This window comes from Gobius niger (genome assembly GCF_951799975.1).
Source record: "Gobius niger genome assembly, chromosome: 17".
NCBI classification, from domain to species: Eukaryota; Metazoa; Chordata; class Actinopteri; order Gobiiformes; family Gobiidae; genus Gobius; species Gobius niger.
In genome coordinates, this window is record NC_136868.1 from 7,811,511 (window position 1) to 7,836,663 (window position 25,153).

The window sequence follows — 25,153 nt, forward strand, 5'->3', positions numbered from 1 at the left end:
CCTCACAATATAGTCCCCCTTTTTATTTGCTTATAAAATCGACATGCTACATTTCTGGGTAAATATACTTCGCATGAAAACACTTCACGTAACTTTATTTAAATAGGGAACACGTGGAAGAGCTTGGTAGCTTCTATCATGAGCTTTTTTGGAGCTATAGGACATGTGGGAGAGGCTGCGTATGTGCTCCGTTTGCCTGGCAGAGCGCACGGACAAAGACCAGACGGGGATATATTAACACGTCTAAAGTGAGGTAAGAACATATCTTAGTATGTAAAAACGGTGGCCTATTCCTTTAATAAATCCTTTCCGTAGTTCCTCTGGACGATTGGGGGGTCTTTCATCTCCCCCCTGGTGTCTGTGAAGGCCATTTTAGTTTCCTTTAAAATTGCTAAAATGGCTATTTCTAAGTTATTTTGTTTTGTAGGCAACAGCTACAATATATGTATGTTTTGTGTGTTTGAGTGGGGCCAGGTAGCCATGCAGTTCTTTAAATGGACAGGTGGGGGAACCCTGGTGGTGTGGAAGCAGGCATGGGTTTCAGGCCCAACAGTTTTTTGACTGTGCTGTGAAAACTGTGGAACTGTGGAACAGTGGTACTGTGGACCTCTGTCTATATGTGAACTAGTGGAACTTGGACCATATTAAACCCAAACTTCTCCGTTATCCTGTAAGTCTGGACATTCCATTTGCTTTTACTAAAAAGCACACGTCAAGCTAAGGCTACAGCCCAGGCTGCTTACTATGGCAAATTACCCTCAAAGATTGCCATAACAGTGTCTCTGGCCCAAAAACCGCCCTTGCAACTTTCCCTGCTCCGGGTCAGAGGTGCAATACTATTGGGCTATATGCATTTTCATTTACTTCATTTATTAATTTATTTGAATGGGACAGTGCAGATTAATGAACAGACAACTAGTGCTGTAAATATGCCGGATTTAGCTCAAGGCTAATTTCCATCCACAGTCCCACAGTGACCCCACGTAATTTTCCACCTGGACAGTAAACCAGACACTGTCCTTCCTGTCCGCTATCTCTTCCCATTGAAAATTAGCAGATCGATAGCTCAAGATTTGGTAAAGGACAGCGACTAAAGTTCGGGTGTGACTGGAGCAGGTTAAAAAATAGGAAAACTCTGTGTTCATAGCGGTGGATGTTTTTGTCTTGAGGCTAATGCGGCTAACAAAATAAGAATTAAAACTAGCGCAAAGTTTTGAATGAGCCTGCGCAAAAAAGAAGGAAGACGTCACGTGGGGAAACTGTGCATAGCCCATAGAATCAGGAAGAAGCTAACAGGCTAGCGGGCAAAGCTAGCTGTGGGCTAGCGCCACATTTGCAGTGTTTACAGCCACGTTTGAGTGAAAAAAAAAAAAATCTCCATTGTGTCATTGAGTTGTGGCACAATGTACAATATCCCTCTCTCCCTTTGTCTTTTCTGTCAGCGTAGTATTTACTCTCACGGACAATTAATGAGTAAAAAACAAAAAAACATGCTATGACACCTGCAGTGGCGCTTTTGGCCTCTAGGGGCATGAGTTACTTCTTCAACATTTAATCTCATAACCCTCACCCGAACCAAGCACAATTTCTCCAGTTTGGCACGAAAACGTGCCGGAAAAGCACTAATCACACAGTAAGAAAGGCAACTAAAACAAAATCATTTCAAAACTGACACGACAAAAAAATGTAACAAAAAAGTGATATAAAGAAACATAAAAGGAACGAAAAAGAGCGCTTTAAGCGTTTTACAATCAGTTCTGTAAGCTCCAGTCAAGAAGCTTTTAGATTTGGGCAAAGCTGAACTGGAGAAAATGCGCTTGGTTAAGGCAGGAGGGGTAATAGGTTAAGATAAAATAATAAAAACATATACCAACTATTTTATTATTACCTCTATCTATGTCACTTCCTGTCAGTAGCTTAAAAAGTCAAATAACTTTACTGCCCACCTTTTCTTCATTAAAACGGTTAAAATAAAATGAAATAATATGATAATTCACAACAGACAATGACGTTTTAACAAAATTGTATCGAAATACAGCCTATATAAAATGCTACTTCCTCATCAAAACATACCTACAGTAGCCATGCACTGGTCCACCATAATAAAAAGTTCTATGCCATTTTTGTCAACATTAAGATGCTCCTTGGGCCAATTTTGTTCACTGTATCAAACCTTTGGCGATTTTGGTTCGTTTTTTATGAGCAAAAACATATTACCCATTTCCATTTTGTTGTGGTCAAAACTTTAAACATAAATATCTCAGAATGCGCAGATAGAACAGTGGGGATAATTTTGTTATCACTTTAGTTCCAGATGATTATATAACGACAATATGGCAAAACCAAAGACTCTCATAACATAAGAGAAAAAAAAAGTCCTGTAACATTTAAAATAGAGACGCTGCTTTACTCTTCAACACAGCGTCTTTGTCAAGGCATCTCATTTTCTCACTGATCTAAGCAAAAGAAATACAAATTTGCCAATGGACACAATGGTATGTGCAACTTTGAAGGTTTCAATTTATCGACTCTACTTTACAACAAAACTGAAACTGAAGATCAAGCAAGAAGACGAAACAACAACAAATCCTCAAAACATTTAACATTTGAGGAAAGAGAACAATGTTGTAAGATAAATCATGGTCCTGTATATTGGACTCTTTTGCCCCGGATTGACATGTTACTGTAAACATCTCACATCATCCTACGCACAAGTGGTTTGGAAACACTAAAACCAAAAAAATCCCAGAAAAAGCCGGTTGCGTTGACATTGCCGGAGGAGCTGGTCTCAGCCGCTGATACATTTAGCATATATGAAAGCATCAGAGTCCTGTCCTCACACCATTCTAGCTGTGTGTACTAACAAGACAGATGGAGGCCAAAGCTGCAGACACATCGCATCAGGACAACTGTCACTTCACCGCACTGCCTCCTTAATAAGTGACAAGGCTTTCTCACCCGCGGGCACCTAAGGGACCAACAAGGGAGGAAAGAGGGGTGACGGGGCTGGGGGGGTTGTCAAAGTCATGTGATGTCCTTTTTAAAAAAAAACACTTGTCCCAAATATAGCCAGTGGTATCCCTGGTTTCCTATGTCTAAGTATCAGTTTGCAGAACGTGGTGATGCCCGTTCATTGTGGGCTGTAGGGGCCAGGATTCAAGAATCAACTGGTGTTTTTTACGAGACCTGTTTATTTTTTACTGCAATGATTTATTGAATAATTGGTCTTGGTTGAGGTTGAGTCATATGGAAAAAAAAAAAAGAAGCCTGATCTATATCGTTTTGACATCCTTTCTTCATGTTCACATCCAACACTGCAGAGATTATTTTTTTTTAAAAATGTCAGCAGAAGCAACATCTATTGCAAAATCCCAATTTATTTTCACTCAACAATAAAATTGAGGAACTTTTAACAACTCCTCCATAGAGAGCATCATGATCTGTTCCATCACCTGCTGGTATCACTCGATCAATGTCCAAAAGTGAAGCTCTAAAATCATAGGAGTCCGTCTCCGAGCACTCAGCACCACATGTGAACAGCCGACTGTGAAGACTGTAAGATCCTCCTGGACCCGTCCCATGCTCTCTTTACGTCCTTCGAGGGGCACCGGCTCTGCTGCCCCAGATGCTTGAACCCCGAGGAGAAGAACTACTTTTGTTGGCCGAGCCACACAGGTCCTTAACACTAACTGTCAGGGCCGCTTTATCCAATGGGCGGCCTACAGTAGTCAAGAATAGTAGTCAGAATTCAATAAAAAACAAAATCCAATTCGTCGATTTTTCTGTCAATCACTTCACATTTGCAGCATGAGTTGACCAACCCACTGGTGCACATCTGTGCAGTTGTAGGCGTGCCAAGAGAGAGCCTCATCAGAAGTCAAAATAGTTTTATATTATTCTGCCACTTTCTGTCAATCACTTCACTGCGGCACAAATTCACCAACCCCACTCTAGAGGGCCGATTGCCAAAGGGCCCATCGGATTCCAAGTTATTTTGCCATTTGTTTATTTATCTGTCAGTGGGGGGTCGCCAGATCATATCGATAAAATATACATATTTTCATTAGCATATAATCTAATGTTTTATTGTAGCATGTGTTTGCTATGATTTTTTTTTCAGCCATTTGTTTTTTTTCTTTGTTTTTAAAGAATTATGTAGGCCAATGTTCCTATTTCTCATGGTGTGACCCGGGCGGGGGGTCACGAACCCCTTTACCTGTTTTAATGGGGGTCGCAGCTCCAAAAGGTTGAGAACCACTGACTTGACCAACTGCACAGCCGTACAATAGATAGTTTGCCCAGGGGCCTATAGGTTAAGGCGGGCCTTAACCTACAGTGTTAAGTTAACTCGTTTGATCTTGGAAGCTAAGTTATAGTTAGATTTAATGTAATGTTGCAGTTTTTATCATGTTCAAACTTCTCTGTGTGCTTTTTTATTTGCCACATGGGGATGAATAAAGTATGGAGCACCACCAAAGTTGTGCTGTCTCACACTCTCATTCTGATTCTGCTCTATGATTGCTCTATCGGCATAAAGTAAGTCCAAACCTGCAAAAAAATCAACAAGTTATTTTATTTCAAGAAACTTAAACATAATGGCTACACTGCCATCATTTGAGGCAGCTTGGGTTACCTCGCCATGATTACATGTGAGGAGTGAATGGCCTCCTGCTGTAGCACTATGGGATTGTCTGGCCAGGGGAGAGTGAGGTAAAATACAGGCAAACATTGAGAAGGTCGTTAACTTGTCAAACATGTAAAGCGCAAAACAAATCCAAGCTCATAATAAGAGTCAGTGTGTACGGCAGGTGTGTGTTTCTCAAACTGGCTCATGTAGTTTTTTCACTGGTGGTATTTAGGCTCATGGTCATCGGCAATTATGAACCTTTTCATTTTCATTAGAGATTATTTATTTTAGGATTTAGTATTGAATTTAAGTTATGATTTTGCCTCTTTTAGACATGGTTTATAGTCAGTTTAGATCATTTACCATCTATTTTAGAGCCCTTTTAGACCCTGTTCCTAATTTCCTCATTTTGATCGAGGCTTAGTGGCACAGTGGTACTTGGTAATGATAAATCATAACTATAGAGACAAGCCATGTTGGGGAGAATACTTTGCGATTGTATTTATTTACAGAGTAGCTTTTTCCCTTCTGCCATACTGCCATACTGAATGCTTGCCTTAAAATGTATTTTGCAATGTATTCCATTATTTTGTCCAATCAGAGTATTCTGAATGCTTTCACGTTGATTTGCTTTGTTTTAAAGGAATAGGCCACCGTTTTTACATACTGAGATATGCTCTTACCTCACTTTAGCCGAGTTAATATATCCCCGTCTGGTCTTTGTCCGTGCGCTCTGCCAGGCAAACGGAGCACATACGCAGCCTCTCCCACATGTCACATAGCTCCAAAAAAGCTCACGATAGAAGCTACCAAGCTCTTCCACGTGTTCCCTATTTAAATAAAGTTACGTGAAGTGTTTTCATGCGAAGTATATTTACACAGAAATGTAACATGTCGATTTTATAAGCAAATAAAAAGGGGGACTATATTGTGAGGCGTAATGATACGAGGAGTAAAACGTCCGCGCAGTAACTCCTAAAGGTTATTGACGGAAGTGAGCGGGGGAAGTCTTTAGGAGTTACTGCGCGGACGTTTTGCTCCTCGTATCATTACGCCTCACAATATAGTCCCCCTTTTTATTTGCTTATAAAATCGACATGTTACATTTCTGTGTAAATATACTTCGCATGAAAACACTTCACGTAACTTTATTTAAATAGGGAACACGTGGAAGAGCTTGGTAGCTTCTATCGTGAGCTTTTTTGGAGCTATGTGACATGTGGGAGAGGCTGCGTATGTGCTCCGTTTGCCTGGCAGAGCGCACGGACAAAGACTAGACGGGGATATATTAACTCGTCTAAAGTGAGGTAAGAGCATATCTCAGTATGTAAAAACGGTGGCCTATTCCTTTAAAGGAACAGGCCACTGTTTTTACTGAAATATGTTTGCCTGAGCTTAGACAAGTTGATGCGTACCTGTCTGGTCTTTGTGTGTGCCCTCAGTCACGCAAAATGACCAAAGATGTTGTTAGCATTTGGCTCTCCCTGGATATTCCTATAGCTCCAAACAGGAGTGAAGTTTGAAGCAAAAAAGCTCTTCCACGGGCACGCACAAAGACCAGACAGGAACGGATCAACTCGTCTAAGCTCAGGTAAGAATATATCTCAGTGTGTAAAACGGTGGCCTGTTACTTTAAGGCCTATGTATAAATCCGGCGTATGATTACAAAAATATAGACTATACTTGTTGGAACGCCGGTATTTAAACGTGTATACTATAAATAAGAAATTCAAAAACTCTCTTGGCAAATGCACAGGAGCAGCAGATCACATGACGCAAATGTGTATTGTGTGTATGAACTGTGGCATAAGGCGTTTTAAATCTTTATTTCATCTCAGGATTTAATTAAAATCTAATGACTGAGCACTGTGAGGTATTACTTTGATTTCAGGAAAGTAATTGTATTCGAAATACTCATAAATGAAAGTGTAACTGTGCCACAGTTACTTAACATGAGCATTGTAAATACTGCTCTAAATAAATAGTGCTTTATAGTTATTTTGTGTTTCCCATCTACATCCACCAGAGGGCAGCATTAGACAAGCGTTTCTTAAATGTGGGCTGAGAGAAAAAGCACAGAGCAGCAAAAGTATTTACTCAAGAATAAGGTTTCTTTTAAATAGTTTTACTCAAGTAGAAGTTAAAAATAATGACTCAAATAATTACTTAATTAAGTAAGGGGAAAGATACTTATTAGTGAAATTAGTGAAAATACTTTGATGTAATTAGACAAAACAAAAAAATATACTACATACTAAAAATTCTTCCCCTGCGAATGCAACCATCTAAAATCATATTTAAATAAATAAAAAAAATAAAAAAATACAATTGTTAATATAAGGACAAAACAAGACAAAGGCACGAAAAGCAGTAAAAAAAAAGTAGGTGTATTTTTTTTTTTGTTCTCATCAACATGACATCCAGTGCATTCTCATTCATGTATGAGACATAACCATTAAACAGGACACAAACTAGTTTCTCATGTTACATTTCATATGCTAAGTGAAGGTACTTATACTTCATGTTCATATATTGTGTCCTGAAACAAGCTGGAATACCGTGGACACTGATTTTATTTACCAATTTTCCAAGTCATTTTAAAAGATGAAAAGGGAACTAAAATACTAAAAAAATATTGTCTATTGCAGGTACATTATAAAAAGAAAAAAAGAAATACATATTTAGAACCAAAATGGATGACAAAAATAAATACCAAGATTTGACAAGTGAAAATAGACAAGTGAGAAATATTACATCCATGTAGCCCTGGATATAAACACACAAGCTGACAAATAAAAACAAATGAATAACTTGAATAAATAAATAAAAAGTACAGGTTTTATAAATGCTAGACATAGTGCATATATGGGATTACAGTTGCAGTCGCTTTCATATTCTCCATATAGTTATAAATAGGATATAAATACACAGTTTTGCAAATATATTGTGCAGTGTTTTGGCCTGAGCCACGTACCAGTTTTAAAAAGAGTAACTCAACAAACAACATGACTGTCCCTCCCTGGTAATACTATTTTCAGCCATCTTTGGCTTGTTCACCCCGTGACCCCAACCAGCCTTGACAGAGCACTCGCAACAAATACCTTCCTTTAGTGAACTGTCCAACACGGGTTTCAATCCTTTTTGGAACCTGTGAGCTACTTTTATATCACAAAAATGACAAAGCTACTTATGCTTCGAGTCAGAAGAGTTAGTTGATTTTTCAGCACGATTTCAGACTTGAGTTTCTTCAGCAGAAAGCCTCTGGCAGAGTACTTTAAAAAAAACTGAGAGCTACTGCAGCTCCTGAGCAACTCTATAAAGGGAGGGACAATATGTTTCATTCTTAAACCAGTTTGGTCACGTTTAGAACAGCATGGCACATTTGAAACACCTAACAAAAATGAATAGAACATGGAGGAATTTGTGTTGAATAGTGTTTTTTTTTTGTTTTTGATGAGGGGAAAAACTATGTCAATTTGAGTATAATAGTATAAACCCTTCAAAGTGACTGACTAAAGATCCCAGAAACATCACAGTCATGAATGCCAGGAGGATAAAACACATCTTCATATTCCAAAGAGGGTCTTAACGCAGCCGATGGAGAGTCACGTGATCAGTGGAGCTACAGACCTCTACAGGAATTGACGCCACCTCCACATTTAATTAAATTAATCTCAATAAAACGCCTTTTGTAAACTCCATTAGCCTTCAAGGAACAGGCCATCGTTTTTCCATACTGAGATTCTTACCTGAGCTTAGACGAGTTGACACGTACCGGTCTGGTGTTTGTGCGTGCTCTCAGTCAGCCAAAACGACATAAGATGTTGTTAGCATTTGGCCTCTCCCAGTATATTCCTATATCTGAAGCTAGAAGCGACCAAGCTCTTCCACGGGCACAAAGACCAGACAGGTACAACTCGTCTAATTTCAGGTAAGAACATATCACAGTGTTCCTTTAAGGCTAGGTTTAGGGTTAGTTTGGATTAGTTCAATCTGTCCTGCAGAGGTGACATCATTTCCGGTTGGGAAGTGGAGCTCGACTGCGTTCAGACCCTTCTCTCAAATTCTCTCCTGTCTATCGACTGTCAGTGAAACACTTGCACCCATTGACCATCGCCACACTGGACTCCTGGTTGACGCTCTCCTTCACCTCTGGCGAGAGCGAATCGAAGATATGGTCCTCGACGATGAAGCAGCTTTTCCTCAGGAGGCTGCACTGTCCCAACTGGGCCGGCAGACGGTCCAGGCAGTTCCCCTTGAGCTCCAAGTGCGTGAGTTGCGTCAGCTGGCCGACCTTCTCCGGAATGGAGGAGATGCAATTGTGTCCGAGGCACAACGTCCGTAGCTTGCTGCATTTGAACAGCTGCTTGGGGATCACCTCCACTTTGTTGCCCGTAATAGCGAAGTGCTGGAGGTTTTGCAAGAAGCCGACCTCCAGCGGTATCGTGGCTATTGAGTTATGGCTGAGGTCGAGGTAGCGGAGTTTGAGGAGGGTGAACAGAGAAGCGGGGAGTGATTCAAGCTTGTTGTGGGACAGGTAAAGCGATTCCAGGGTTTTGACGTGGCTAATAGAGATGGGGATAGTGATGATCTTGTTGTGCCACAGTTTTAGGCAGGTTAATCTCTTAAGGTGCTGGAAGCTGATGATTTCTTCAATGGTGCGAATATTGTTGGATTTGAGATCGAGTTCTTGGAGGTTGGTCAAGCTAAAGATGGCGTGCGGGATGCGCTCGAGCTCGCAATTGTGCAGCTCCAATTCGGCGAGATTCATCATTTTCTTCAAGCTGTTCAGCACGAGCAGCTTCGTGCCGTCGTTGTGCACCACCAACTTGAGGAGATGCGGCGACAGGTCCGTGATGTTGGTCGGGATTTTCGTCAGGTTGCTTTTGAGATGCAGGACCTTGAGATGCCGCAGGTCGCGCAAAGACTCAAGCCCGATCAATTTGTTGTTTTCGGAGTTCAGATTGCCGACCAAGTAGAGTTCTCTTAAATTTTTCAGCATGTACAACCAGCTGGGGATCTCGGCAACGTCTGTGAACTTGACGTGGAGACACCGCAAGTGGTCGCGAAGGAAAATGAAGGCGGTTTGCTCGACTTTCGCCGGGCAATGGTAGAAGTGCAACTCCTGCAGGTTGATCATTTGTGAAATCTTCGCCGTTATCCTCGCCTCTGGGATGAGTTCCAGTTTAAGAATCTCCAGATCGGTCAGATCGAAAACGGCGTCCGGCACCCCCGACAGCATGAAGAGATGAAGCTCTAATTTATCTTGGGGATTGCGCGTCACGTGTTGCCTCAATTTCTCAAAAGTCCATTCGTTGTTGAGGCTGATCTCCCGAAGTTTATTCTCGCTGACTTCGGAGAGGAACACGCCGAAGCGCTTTGAATACAGCTGGTCGTACTGGTCGACCATGTGAAGGAGGAACGCAAAGTCGTTCTTAACATCGGGAATGTCGCTAAAGCTGCTCTCTTCTCGCACTTTCTCAAAGGAATACTCTTTCAGCGGCCGTCGAAAAAGCCAGAAAAGCGTGTAGATACAAATGACCCCGTAGACGCATATAATCGCTATGTAGCTAACAAGAAGCTTCTTTAGCATGAACGCCATATTGTGTGTGCATTGGAACTTTGCATATCCAGTTAGATGCTTGATTTCTGGCTCGCATACATGATCGAAGTCAATGGATGCAACAAACGTCATGGTGTAGCATAGAATAAGGATGAATTTCACAGTTTTGATGACCGTTTGAATGGCGTACAGTCTATAAATCAAGTCACTGTCCTCAACATGCGCTCTAAACTTACGGACTTTTTCAAACAGCGCTTTCGCCTGCTCGCCGTCCTTCTTGTCCAAAATGGTCATGGACGGGATCTCGCTGACCAGCTTCTCCACGGAAAACGTGACCCCGGATTTGGTGAGCACGGGAGCGGTTTGGTTTGGGCTCCCCTCTTCGCTGCTTGTGGAGAAATGCTTGAGCAAAGTCGACGCACCCGCTAACCTTTGCTTGTTTTCCTCTGAATCCTCGCACGCCGTTTCTGACAGCGCTTTCGTCGTCCACGGCGACTCGAAACACTTGCCGAGAATTGAGACGAAATGCTCAACTTTGGAACTCGTCTTTGGGTATTTGAACCAGAAATTGCTGCTAACCATTAAAACTATCGTGTGAATGAGGGCGAGATAAGGGAAATACTTTGAATACCAAGGCAGCGCTACGTGATAACACATCTGGTTGACAAAAACATACTGTTGAAAGTCCAACTTGGTTCGCACGCCGGTCGGATTAGGCTGTCCCGGGTGGTGGTCTTGGTGGTCTATGGCTCTGGGGAGTCTTCTGGCAATGAGGGGTGCAGCCTGTTCCCCCATTGCGTTCTCCCTGTTCCAAAACCTATCATTGCTCTCGGTCGTTTCAGGTCTTAGAACGCCGCTGGTTTCCTCTGGGGTTTGCTCGAGAATGGGAAGACAAACCACCTGGTCCTTGGTGAGCTGCATGGTGCCGGAGAAAATGGCCAGCATGAGCATGACGATGCCCAGGTAGTCCATGAACACGTCCCACCATGGTTTGAGAATGCGGTACGTCGGCTGGATGTCGTTCAGAGAGGCGACTTCTGTCAGGGTGAACATTCCTGCAAAAATATGAATACAAATATGAATATTTACCAAAACATCTAAAAGGCTAAATAAATGCAAGTATGCCCATTCATATCATGTCTTTTGAGTTACGCAGCATCCTTAAAAAGAAAATACTGATATAAATCCAACAATACATCACAGCAAATCACAAAATTATTCTGCTAAATGTATGGTTGATTATGTCATTGCAATAGGTTAAATGTAATTCATAAACAGGTACAATCGCATGTATGTGTTTGTGTGTGCCTGGGTTTGGAAAACTGAATACGTACATTTATTTATATTCTTATTCTTTCACCAAAAATAAAAAGAGTGGAAAAAGAGTGGTGCGCACTGAATGGGTGCTGCTGCCGGATGCTCTCTCATCGAATGCAATTTCTCCATCTGTGAGATCAATAAAGTACCATCTTATCTTATCTTATTGCTGTGCAAACAGACATGACTGATTACAGATTCATTAAGCAGCTTTATCATAGTAGTTATTACTGTAATTAGTGTTATGTATACAGTGCATGAGTTTCAGTCGTGTAATTTTCCTTAATGTAGATGCGATCTTGACATGTCTACTATGAACAGATTGTGCATATAATCCATTTTTGTTGCTATAGTTTCTTTGTTTCCATTACTACTTTTTTTCCAATACTATTGTGAAATGAAATTGAAATGGTATTTATTTTAGGGGTAGGCGCTCATAAGCTTCTAGCTCCAGCCTTCTCCTCTTGAGCAGAATGTATACCGCTTAAATAAACAAATAAACAGCAAATCTTTGGCACCCTTGAGGCTCTTATGTGGATAAAACTTAAAATATGAAGACACTGTCTTTTTTTGTCCTGGCCCCAGTACATATTTTTAGTGGTTGGGGAAACCGGAGCACCCAGAGGAAACCGACGCAAACAAGGAGAGAACAAACTGTGCAAATGCTACACAGAAAGCCCCCTGTCCGGCTGGGAATCGGACCCGGAAACATTTTTGCTATGAGGCATGAACGCTGACCGCATACACTGGGTCTTTTGGATTATAAAACGATGCAATGACTAACTGTTAAAAACATTGAAGAACTAAAATATGGGTTCAAGTTTGGTGTCAAGAAAGTGATTTGTATTGCATTAGTTTTGAGATAGGAAATGTCAGAATTCTACATGATGCAAAGTCTGTCTAAAGGCTATAATTAAGTGATAATGCATAATTTAGACATAGTTTAAAAAGAAGCATGTGCTCTTATCATGTTGTTACACTTTCCTACTTTCAGGTTTGATTAATCTCCTATTCAAGCTGCCTGCTATTTGCAAATGATGAATATGTCCATGGCAAACAAAACCTCCTTTCATTTAGAGTGTTTATTGTAGACAAAGCTCGTCAGTGAAGCGGACACTGCCCTTGAACTAATACACTGTAGCCTATAGTACTTGGGTCAGTGAGCACATATGCACAGCCGTTCCAATGCAACACACTAACTGTGCGCTGCAACGTTAACAATATCTTGTCTGCACACAGTATAGTCTTTGTACATAAAACTGACTATGGGGAGACTATTTACAGAACCAAATGCATATAATAACACAGGCCAAGTCAGACCATCCCGTGTTTACTGTAAACAAAGTGCGCCTATGAGGCAGATGATCGCTCCAACATGTACAACCAAATCCAACAAAATCGTCATACATTACCTCACGTTTGGGCTATGTTTAGATTCTACCGTGCTCGTTTATTGCGGGAGGTCTTTGTTTTCAATGAGTCTACACTATTTCAAAAAGACCATAACAGGCTGAGACCGGCTTTGGCAGCTCGACGCATCCATCCGGGCGCAGGAAGAAGGTGGACTCGCGTTCTGTGGCAGGACCGCCCCGTAGAGATGCACTACCCCAGTCCCATCGTGGCGTGTTAGCACCTTTCTGCTCCTCTTTGTTTTGGTTTCTTGGCGCTACAATGCTAACATGGTCCGGAATGTGTTGGTTTAGACAGTATAAGGACAGTAGATGGTTGAGTAAAGCGAGCGTAATAAGCGCACAAAGCGGAATATTTACCTTCAGAGAGTCCGGTCCAGTCTGGACAATGGCGCTACCGAGATATCGCTCTATTACTAGTCATGTCCAAGTCTCCACTTGTGTTTATTCCTCCCCATTAGTCATCACAGTTGGCTGTAGGACCAGGATGTAAAGCGGCTTAGCTTGCACCCACTACCCCCATCACTGCCTCAGATGGTCGGGTCCTCCGTGCGACAAGTGACAGTGACACAGGGAGCTGCCGAAGCTGCTCTCTGCTCAGATCCGCACTTCAACAGGAACAAAGCGAAGCATGTTTTCGCTTCTGCATTTCGTGTCGCACGGGAAAAGACCAAGTATTAGACCACCTATAACGCGCCCCTCTGTGGTCCAGGATGAAACAGCTTCACTAGCATCATCCTGGGGACCGTTGTTAAAGGGATAGTCCAGTAGACAGAGATGCACGTTTATTCAGGCATACAGGCAACCAGGAGGAAGTTCTCTAAAATCTGTTGTTTCTGTAACTGTCCCGTTCAACAAATAAATAAATAAGCTGCAAGTAATACTTCTACTCTTACTACACAATGTTTCCTCAAACCATTACTCAAAATAAAGTTACAATGAGCGATAGGTCTTTAATTAAAAAAAAAAACTACTTCTTGTTATTGCACCCTGCACCTCTGCATCGTATTTTTAAATAACACCCACCAGTATCAACAATGACAGTCAACACAGAGTCAGATGTTTAATAAGACACTAGTAAATAGCTCTTAAAGTTTAGTAAAGTTAATAAAATATAATGCACATTAACAATGTTATGCTACATTTGTTTTACATTGATATAATGCTTCAAGTCTAGTGAAGCTTAAGCAGCCTCTTTGGATACATAATGGCATTTGGCATCACCTCTAACAGTGCAATTTTCTTTGTTTTTGCATACAGACAGTATTCACTGCAACAGTCTTTAGTCAAATGTATTTAAACAATAATGCAAATGTTTATAGCTGGGCTTTTGCAAATGCAGCACTAACACAACTAGGGCATTCAGTACTGTTCTTCTCAGGGTTGTGGGAGGAGTAGAGTGGTCAATAATACAGCAGTTTTAAACAGCCCCACACTCTGGAGCTGAGTGGAAGTGCGGCTTTTCATAACAGCCACAACATTATGACCACTTTCCTATTACACAAAACAATATTTGTTATAAATAATTGTTTTGGAAAAAAAAAAACATGTCACAAATTGTCACTCCCTGGGAATTTAAATTAAGACAAATCTTTGTCATTCTAGAAACTTTCTGACCACAAATACTGCTACAAATGTTAATAGTGATGCACAACGTTACACCACTCATGTGTCTCTTTCTGACATTAATGGACACTTTGTCCGGGTGAACTGGGGAGCCACGGAGCCTGAAATACGACATTATTACTAAATCTGGATCAAAGTTTAAAGAGTTTTTTTTAAATTTGCAATAGAATATTATGTAATAGAGGGAACTATTTGTAAGTGTAATGACAATTGAAAGTAATATCATGTTTGAATGTTATGAATTTCAGTGTATGTAAAATAATGTATGAACAGGATGCTTCATTTAAAACAAAAAATATTTTCGAAGCTTGATTATGGTTTATGCACTTACAACACAAGTGCTCCAAAAAACATTTTCAGAAAACGTCATTAAATAAATACAATAGAGTCTATAAAATGAGTACTGTGTATAAAACTAACACTGTATTTTTATAATAATAATAATGATAATAATAATACTAATAGTAACAGTAGTGTGTAGTACTATGCAGTAAAACTAATACTAAAGAGGCATTTGAGGCAGCAGGCACTGTGGCAACACAAAGACGCTTCACTCGACCTTCATTTGTTCCCTGATGTCTGAAGGCAAAGTCTCAAACAGCGTCTCCTCAACAACAAGTCCACTCCGCTTTAAAGCTCTGCAGTACCCCAGGTCCTGTGGAAGCACCTCAAAGTGGTTCCCTTTCAGCTCCAGATGGGTGAGCACCGATAGGTAGGAAATCTTTGGCGACAATATCGATAGCGAGTTCTTCCCGAGCTTTAACGTTTTGAGTTTTTTGCAAAAGAACAGTTCGTCCGGTAAATTTTCAATCTTGTTACAAGCGACCGAAAAATACTGCAGGCTTTGGAGCACGCCCACTTCCGGGGGGATGAAACGGATGTCGTTGTTGGATAAATCAAGGTATCGAAGTTTGTTGCATAGAAACAAGTGCGAAGGCAAAATCTCAATCTTGTTATGGTTGAAGTTGAGGCGTTCAAGGCTGCTGAGCTTCTTGATATGCTCTGGGATGTACATGATGCTGTTGTACCAGAGTTTGAGGCAGGTTAGTTTACGTAGGTGCTGAAAACTGATGATCTCCTCGATTGAGCGAAGGTTGTTTTCTTTCAAGTCTAGTTCTTGTAAGCTGGTGAGGCTGAATATTGCGTGCGGGATCCGCTCTAGATCGCACCGCACTATCTCCAACTCCGTCAGGTTTGTCATTTTCTTCAAGTTGTTGACCATTACCAACTTGGTGCCGTCGTTGTGCAAGTAGAAACGCTGCAAGTGACTTGAAACGTCCACGATGGATTGGGGTATCTTGGTTAAATTGCTTTTCATGGAGAGAATTTTCAGACATTTCATTTCCCGTAGAGATTCCAAGACGATATTTTTGGACGCGTCTGTGCTCAGAGGTCCCGTTAGGTAAAGTTCCTCCAAGTTGCGCAGACAATACATCCAGTGTGGAAACTCTCTGCTGTCGTCGAACTTGACGCGTAGCACTTTGAGGTTCTCTTTGAGGAAGGAGATGGCTGCTGTGTGCATCTTAAGAGAGCATTGGTAAAGAGACAGCTCCTGAAGATCTTCGAGCTGCGAGATTGACGCGGACACTGTGACATTGTTGATGATTTCCAGTTTGAGAGACTGCAGCTCCGTCAGCTCAAAAACAGTGTCAGGGAGCCCGGGTAGCATGAACAACTGGAGCTCTAGTCGGTTTTTCGGGTTGGTTTGAAGCCGCTGTCGCAGCTTCTCCGCGGTCCATTCGTGGTTCAGGTTCAGCTGCTTTAGTTTGTTTTCGCTCACTTCTGAGAGAAAAACTGCAAATCTCTTGGAATAAAGGGGGTCGTACTGGTCGATCATGTGCAGCATGAACGCAAAGTCGTTTTTAACGTCGGGAATGTCGCAAATGCCTGTCTCTTGGCGGACGTATTCGAAGGAGTATTCTTTCAGGGATCGATAGAACAACCAGTAAGACGTATAGAGGCTTGTCAATCCGTAAACAGCCACTAAGCACAGATAGCAATAGGAGAGCTTTGAAAACAAGTGAGCCATAGTGTGATTGCATTGAAACTGTCTGTAGCCTGTCATGTCTTGAATCTCAACCACACACCGCACTTTATTTTGTACTTTATTCACAAGAGTGCTGTTGTATGCGATGATTAGCAGGAACTTGATCACTTTGAAAACAGTCTGACGCACGTACATGAGGTAAAGAATGTCCCCTTCTTCCACATGCAAACGGAACTTCTTAACTTTCTCGAAAAGCGCCTTGGCTTGTTCCCCCTCCTTTTTGTCCAGAACGCTCGCCGAAGGCTTGTCCACGACAATCTTCTCAGGAATCGATCGAAGTGATTGGGTCTTCTCCAGGCTGCCCTCTCCTGGAGACAAGGCAATGTTGGACTTGGAGATGCTGCTCTTTTTGTTTTCGTTGTCCTCAGGATTTTCCCCCGACACTTCGGACAAGGCTCGGGTCGTCCACGGTGAGTCAAAGCACTTCCCGAGCATGGAGATGAAATGCTCTATTTTGGAGCTCGATCCGGGAAATTTGAACCAGAAATTGCTACAAACCATAAAAACAAGAGTGTGGATGAGGACCAAATATGGGAAGTATTTGGCGTACCAATGGAGAGCCTTTTCATAACACATTTGATTGATGTAGCTGTATTGTTGGAGGTCCAGGTCAGTTTTCAGGCCTTTCATTTCTCGCAGGACACTCGTAATGTTAGACTCCATGCGTAACAGTTCCAACTCGCTGGTGTTTTCTGAAGTGTCTCTCCGAGGAAGACAAATGATTTTGTCCTGCATGACCTGAAATCAGAAACAAAACACGATGGAATTAAATGTAATTATTTGGTATCACATGAAATTGAAATATGGCGCTTGTATTAAATATTATTATTTGGCGTGCAGTTGATGTCTCATGGACATTTAAAGGGATATTTCAGGATTTTTGACATAGGGCCTCATTTCCTATTTATCCAGAGTGTTGCTGATTTCTGGAGATTTTTTTTTTGTAATTCATGCAGTTCTTATGTTTGAAGAGTTTCGTGGCGCTAGGCTAATGCAAGGCTAGCGCATTTCTACGATATCAGCTAGCCTGCTTTAAAAACAGTCTGACCCGCTCCACAGAGCACCTGAGGCAAATCACTAATAACGCCAGACTAACAATGTAAATGTCTGTGTCGATAGAATAATTTTAACCATTTTGCATTTAAAATACCTTATATTTGAGCAGCATCAGCTTCGTGGTTGTAGAAGCTACGCAGCGGCGGAGTGATCTGCTAGAAAATAGTCCCTCAAAATGCGATCAATCATGTGATGCAATGTCAGTTATATTCCAAACATTATTCTATCGACACAGACATTTATATGGTTAGTCTGGTGTTATAAATGATTTGCCTCAGGTGCACTGTGGAGTACGTAAGACTGTTTTTAATGCAGGCTAGCTGATACTGTAGAAATGCGCTAGCCTTGCACTAGCCTAGCGCCACGAAACTCTTCAAACATAAAAACTGCATGAATTACAAAAAAAATATCTCCAGAAATCAGCAACACTCTGGATAACTAGGACATGAGGCCCTATGTCAATAAACCTGAAATATCCCTTTAAGATATGAGAGAATCCTAACTTGTGAAGGTTTCAACTACTACAAGGGCAACTTTCTCTTGAGTCAGAAGCCTTGAGCACCGGCTTTACATTTCATCTCCCAAATAGGTCAAGTTTTGGGTTGTTTCTATGCAACAGTTTTGTTATTTTTTCTCTCTTCACAGCAGCTAATGCATAAGGCAGTGCAACCACACCCTGCACATGAGCTATTTTCAGACAAATATTCACGTTTAATGACCTCTTGCCGATGCCAAAGTGAGTGGAGAGTGCAAGTAAAACACTTTTGGAGATGACATGCACTATCATGTCTCCAAAAGTTCATAGTGTTATAGTCGATAGTAGAAATGTTATTCCAGTGCCTTTGAGCATAGCCTTGAGATCTTTCCTGATTGCAAGTTGATTCTTTCTGTCTTTTCACTGTCATGTTACCGCATGTATAGCAGACACATTTGCTGACACATGCCACTATGTTTAATGCAATATCTGTATGAATAATGACCTCCAGATGCAGAGTGCAGGAAATGAGCACTTACTGTAGTTTTTATGACATTCCAAAGTGCGCCATTTTGTTCTTTACATTCAGAGAGAGCGTCCTTTCAGAGAGCACAATCTTCTGCTACATAAATGCTATTTGTGATGCCTCCACAGTCCTAATTTGGTTCAAGAGAGTCACTTTGAGCACGGACATAAATGATGGCCTCGCTTAGGTAGATTTCAAACTCCGTGGTTCAAGTCTAACATGGGCTTGTATTAGTCATGATAAGAACTATATGAGCAAAATTAATTTGAAATCATCGGTTTATTGATTGATTGTTTGTGTGCGTTTTATAATTATCAAATCCATCAGGGCCTCAGGGTGTACACAGCTTTACAATAATGGGTGTGAAGTGGTGCACACTATCTTGACAAATAAGTTGAACCAAATCAAATCACATCATTGTATTCGATTTGAGTACATTTCCTGGCTGCACTTAACTCGACAGCACAGTATTAACATGGGAAATAGCATGATACCTCGAATTGCATGGGATAATGCGTTTTTTTAACCATACGCTATGGGTTCTGATTAATCATATTGTCCAGAAATAAAGTAGGTAGCTTTCTCCAAATTACCACAATCACCATCATCCTGACGAGAACTAAACTTGGTCTACGTTTGGACTTAAACCACGACTGAACTTAAACTGAATCAGCTGACCCTAAACCAAGTCACAGCCTGCATAAAAACTAAACCAGATTAAGTAGTGGTCGACTTTGTAATTCAATACCAAACGCTTGCTTCTTCCTCTATTTATGCTACGGCCGCCAAAACACAGCCGTAATCGTCACAAACCCCAAGTTGGGAGCCTGGTGTTTACTAAGAGGGGCTGTCCTGAGCGGGAGGGTCAGACTTTCCGTTGGTGCGCTCCTGTCGGTGAATGCCTCTCTTTTTACTCTGCACAGGCCTGGGATTGTAAAAAAACAGGGAATTTGTGGCTCAGAGGTGGTGCCAGGGTGTAAGGCAAAGCTATGTTACTCTAATGAACTGTAGTTAATGCTTGCACTGCAGAGTATGTAATTCATCAACAGCAGTTTTGTATAGAACATCATTACTGTTTTGGGGAATAAATATCTACTGGCTTAAAGTTTCACAGTCACGCAGTAGTTCTTGAGCTGCTTTTACCAAACTAAACTAATTAAAGTGCGGTCACGAACCCTTACACATACAGCTCAACTGCTGTGCTTGCTTATTTTAGTGTGCGAGTAGTAACGTGTAATAACCCATGGTAAATACTAGGGCTGGGACGATACACTTTTGCCACGATCCGATACTAATTATGATGAGTAATATGTTTACCTTACAATGTGTAAAAAGAAAAAAAAGTTTTGTGTTTGACATTTATTGAAGTGTTAAGATACTGTACAATACGGGGTTTAAAACGTTAAAATTATATATTTTCCTCCCCCTACATGTTCCAGCAATGTCTTAAGGTGCAGAATGAGCTCAGACCTGCCCCGCAACTGCCTCTAAAACCCGGCACTGTCACTCAAAAAGATGTTAATTCGGGTCTGAAGAGCCGTCATGCACCAGAGTGTTGCTGATTTCTGGAGATTTTTTTTTTGTAATTCATGCAGTTCTTATGTTTGAAGAGTTTCGTGGCGCTAGGCTGGTTCTAGGCTAGCACATTTCTATGGAATCAGCTAGCCTGCATTAAAAACAGACACACTCCACAGAATAATAATTTTTACCATTTTGCATTTAAAATACCTTATATTTGAGCAGCATCAGCTTCGTGATTGTATAAGCTACGTGCCGGCGGAGTGATCTGCTAGAAAAAAGTCCCTCATAATGCAATCATTCATGTGATGCAAGGTCAGTTATATTCCAAAAATGATTCTATAGACACAGTCATTTATAACGCTAGTCTGGCGTTATAAGTGATTTTCCTCAGGTGCTCTGTGGAGTGTGTCAGACTGTTTTTAATGCAGGCTAGCTGATACCGTAGAAATCCACTAGCCTTGCACCACAAAACTCTTCAAATATAAGAACAGCATGAATTACAAAAAAAATATCTCCAGAAATCAACAACACTCTTGATAACTAGGAAATTAGGTCCTATGTCAAAAATCCTGAAATATCCCTTTAATATAGAAGGTGCAGTTACACGTATGACCTGAGGTGGCAGTAGTGAGTATAAAATGGCCAACGTGCATCCAGCCCCTTTCACACAAAATGTAACAAAGTGCTGTGCAACTATTACTGGAAAACAAAGGAGTGCATGATAAAAATTCCTCCAATCACAAGTATTGAAAGTATTGCAATACTTGATGAAGTATCGATACTTGGTATTGAAGCAAAAAGTATTGCGATCCAAGTCCGATCCGATATTTTATCCCAGCCCTAGTAAATACTGTATTTGGATCTCACTTCAATCCTCATTAAGCACGTATAATATACAAGTATTCTTGTTGTATAATGTGACGTGTTTTAATGTTCATCATGACCGGAGAATTAAACTACTACTACTTCTACTACTACTACTACTACGTCTACTACTACGACTACTACTACTACTACTACTACGACTACTACAAGATGAACTGTTGTGAGATTTGTGACTTCAAAAACTTGGGAAAATCCATCTTGCATAACTCGCATTGATTCGTTTGAGTCTGCACCATGTGGTTTGAGCCAAAAATATAGCTACGTTGTTATACATAATGGGTGAGTATTTATAAGTGCTTGCTCTTCATGGAGACACAGAAGGGAAACAGAGACTGGGATGACATAATGTGTTTACGGTTTTACAGCTGCTGTGAGTGTATTACTGTAACATACCAACAGATGCTTCTAAATATGATTTTTCACAAGAAAACAGCCGTGTCAGCAGAGTGAATACCATAAGTATATGGTATTGGTATTGTTGTATATCCCTAATATTGATAAACAACAATAAGCCCAGGCAAGACGTATTATGTGGTTTTGTTTTATGGCCATAATGATTAATGCAGCTGTTGGAGCCACTTTTGTGTTTTTCCCCCTGGCCATATGTGGCGCTCTGGAGGCCCTGTTGTATCTGTGCTGCCTGTGTATGGACTCTATATAAGGCGTGGTTAACCATCTAACAGGTGCTGTGTAATGAGTTTGAACAACGTATTTGTGGAACAGTTTTGTACATATTTGAGCCATTTAAGAAGAAATAAATACGTTTTGTGCATGGCAATTTTGGATGTTTTTAGTGACACGCGCATCCAGAACGTTTGGTTTAGACTAAAAGTACTAAAAATATTTCAGGTACTGGTGCCGCAAGCCAAATACTGCACAGGTACTTGAAAGGATAAGTGCTTTGTGGCTAAAATGGCAAAGATCCAATGGAGTTTCCGACTCACGAGACCAGCCTGCCTCAGCAGTGGTTGATTAGTGCATCTTGCTGTAGCGTGTTGACCCTCAGGTGACTCTGGTCTTTAAATTCCACCTCATTCCCGTATCATTAACAGGCAGACGTTAGCATGTGTTAATAAGCCGTTTTTTTGTTGTTGTTTTTTTTCGGTAAGTAGAGCCAGCTGCAGTACAAAGCATTAGAAAAGTTCACAATTTATAGCAAAATTATCTGATAGCACACAAAACATAAACAGAGAAAAAAAATAAAAGTGTTGTGGCTTAGTTGGTCCTGTTATTATCTTATCTATAAAATATCGTCATGTTGGTTCTTTGATCAAATTTACCTGCTGACACATGAGGAAAATGTCCCTCTAAAATGTTAATTGAATTGAGTTTACTGGGTCAGTATTGCATTATCTCAAAATATATTGTGATGCTACCTGCAGGGTACATCCAAACACCCCGATCATGAGCATGATGACGGACAGGTAGTCCGTGAACACGTCCCACCACGGCTTCAGCACTCGGAACGCCGGCTGCTGCTCCGAGAACTGACGAAACTCCATCACAGGGATCATGGTGCCTATGGCAAAGACACAGAGGAGAAAACAAACAGTGAATGACACAGAAGCGAATCAGTTCCTGAGAAAGTACACGGAAGCTGCTTCTGCTTTACTTTCTCAGGAACTACAGCAGCAGTGATTCAGTAGTTGCACTTGTGCCAGCAAAAAGATTGTCTGTTCAAAGTCATCTTCCACCAGAGCATTCTGTCATTGTGCTCATGGGCAAGACACTTCACCCACATTGCCTGTCCATGGATATGATGTTTGAGCTGTAAGTTGCAACCAGGCTTCAATAGAGGTTGAATATGGCACAAAATTGTCAATATATTGTCAATATACTGTATATGAAACTACTTATAAAGATGAAAGCGAAAGACAGCGAAAGACCTGGGTGAACACTTAACCCCCTGCACCACTGTTGCCCCACTGACAGAAACCGTGAATAACACAGACCTTTCTGAATACTGTTCAACAACTGCTTCCAATTTACAAGAGCATAAATCTCTTTTGAGAACGTTTCCACAACAATGACTTCAATAAACTTCACAGCTCTTTCTGTCATTCCCATCCCATTATCCATTGAGACAGTAACATGACATTATTTTGAAACATAAAAAAATAACCCATAACATGGTTAAATGATCAACAACTCAGTTTAGTGGAATATTACTGATCTAACATGGAGTTTGGTTTTATATTTTTTGGGGTCATTTGATAGTAAATCAGCTGAGGCATATTTCTGTCGATTACAAGCCAGTCTGAACATAATTAAATAAATGTCACTAATGCTAAATGACCCTTATGTTTTGTTTTTGTTTTCATTCCTCGGTAAAAAATCTGTGACATTTTGCTCCACATCAGTGACAGGAAGGGGCCGTTTAGTGATGTTTACAGAGCGCTCCTCTAACGGTTACAGCCTGCATCAGACCGGGATAAGTTTATGGGACAAAAGCAGATTGCAACACAGTCTCCAAAAACATACACTGGCCACTCTTATGCAATCCCAAATTACTTAGATTATGAGCATGATGCATTATTAGACAAGGCTGAACAAAGGAAATGCCTTGGATTGTAGATGTGGGACTAGTGAAAGCCTCTCAGGTCAGACATGAACTTGGTAAGCCTACTACATGATTTGTCAAACTTTAGTGTCTTTACATTGTATACCATTATCATTAAACTATAATTATTTGATCTTGGTTTTCATACATACAGTTTTCATATTGTGAAGTAGCATAAAGTACAAGACAGTAAAGGCAAACATCAGAATGTGCCATGCTTTCATGGTCAACATGTTTTTGTTTCGTTTCTTGTGGCTTGGGTCCCATTGTCTATTGCTCAGGAGGCTCATATATATCGGACAAAACGCAGAAATGTTGTATTGCTTCGTCTTCTTAAACAATGCATCCAGAGATCCACGTAATGTCCAGAGACTATTAGGAGAAGCCAAGCGTTTCCTCTGGATGAGTCAGCCTATTGAAGAGCTGACCGGGGCTGTATCCTTGACTCTTCCTGACAGGAAATTTGTCCGAATCCCCTATTTCCAAAAACAGACTTGTTTGTAACACACCCAGCTTATAGGAGACAATGGTCCTGACTCCTGTCTCAGCCCTATCAAGGCACCAAAGTGGAAAAGAACAGACCGCAGTGCAGGGAAGATTATACGCACTACTCACTTTAGCTACGGAAACAAAGTACATCAAAGCAAGTGATGAATGTCGTAACTTCACAGAGCCAAGTCATTCAGTGAGCTACAGTTTCCCTTATGAAAACAACTAAAGATTAATAAATGAGCTCCCTTAGTCGCCACTTGAGCTGAGATTGGAGCATCGTAGCTGCTGACAGGTCAAACCAGGAGGGAATAATGACTCCAAATCTTTTTTCTCCTTCTTTTTTTTAAGTCGTAAAACTTAAGTGAAATCAGCACAAACATGCTAGAAATAGTAAATTACTGAAATAAGACGTGCCAAAGCCGGTTTACCTTGTTTGAATACGCGCCAGATCCAGGGAGAATCGTCGGTGCGTCCGCGTAACGGTGTCCACTTTCAGGCGCTGATGGCCCGGTACATGCTGTGCGCGCCTCGCTGCTCTTCTCCGGAGCCTGCCGCTGGTCTACAGCTCGTGCTACTCACTGTACAGGCACGTAGAGCTCACAACTGTGCGTCACGGAGGCGTGGTTTGTGCTTGGGATGAAGGAGGCTGAGCAATGAGTTTATGGAGGGCAGAGGAGACACCAATAACAAGTTCTCCAAAATAGTTCATATGAGGCTATGGACTTTTTTCTGCTAAAGCCATGACTTATTCTGTTATGTTTTGTTTTTAACCATACCATACCATACCATACCATACCATACCATACCATACCATACCATACCATACCATACCATACCATACCATACCATACCATACCATACCATACCATACCAACTTTATTTATAAAGCACTTTAAGAACTGTACAGTTGGCCAAAGTGCCGCACACAGAAACAGATACAAATATTTACAGTAAAAAATATGAGGAAAAAAGTACAACAACAACAGCAGGCAACATCAATTTGCGTTAAACGCCAGAGATTTTTTTTCAATAAATTCATTTCTTTTTTT

General features: G+C 41.1%; 2 protein-coding genes across 3 annotated transcripts; both read right to left on the reverse strand.

Moving 5' to 3' along the window:
* Nucleotides 1–8,626: 8,626 nt before the first annotated feature.
* On the reverse strand, nucleotides 8,627–13,667 carry lrrc8db (leucine rich repeat containing 8 VRAC subunit Db). 2 transcript variants are annotated; one of them, XM_079574893.1, is made up of 2 exons: nucleotides 13,277–13,667; nucleotides 8,627–11,245 (listed from the first exon to the last, which is right to left on the reverse strand). In XM_079574893.1, exon 2 carries the CDS (start codon nucleotides 11,241–11,243, stop codon nucleotides 8,703–8,705), a length of 2,541 nt encoding a protein of 846 aa, XP_079431019.1. In that variant the 5' UTR covers nucleotides 11,244–11,245; nucleotides 13,277–13,667; the 3' UTR covers nucleotides 8,627–8,702. The 2 variants fall into 2 exon arrangements, with proteins under 2 accessions (XP_079431019.1, XP_079431020.1); XM_079574894.1 differs by lacking the exon at nucleotides 13,277–13,667 and adding an exon at nucleotides 12,920–13,223.
* A 1,188-nt stretch (nucleotides 13,668–14,855) lies between these two features.
* lrrc8c (leucine rich repeat containing 8 VRAC subunit C) lies at nucleotides 14,856–24,667 on the reverse strand. The gene is made up of 3 exons (XM_079574899.1): nucleotides 24,533–24,667; nucleotides 22,429–22,571; nucleotides 14,856–17,327 (listed from the first exon to the last, which is right to left on the reverse strand). The coding sequence occupies exons 2-3, from the start codon at nucleotides 22,564–22,566 to the stop codon at nucleotides 15,093–15,095; spliced, it is 2,373 nt and encodes a 790-aa protein (XP_079431025.1). The 5' UTR covers nucleotides 22,567–22,571; nucleotides 24,533–24,667; the 3' UTR covers nucleotides 14,856–15,092.
* Nucleotides 24,668–25,153: the final 486 nt, after the last annotated feature.

Coding starts and splice junctions, on each gene's coding strand:
- lrrc8db (XM_079574893.1), bottom strand. CDS start 11,243: ATGTTCACCCTGACAGAAGTCGCCTCTCTGAACGACATCCAGCCGACG.
- lrrc8c (XM_079574899.1), bottom strand. CDS start 22,566: ATGATCCCTGTGATGGAGTTTCGTCAGTTCTCGGAGCAGCAGCCGGCG. Junction 17,328..22,428: donor TGTTTGGATGTACCCTGCAG/GTAGCATCACAA, acceptor TTCTGATTTCAG/GTCATGCAGGACAAAATCAT.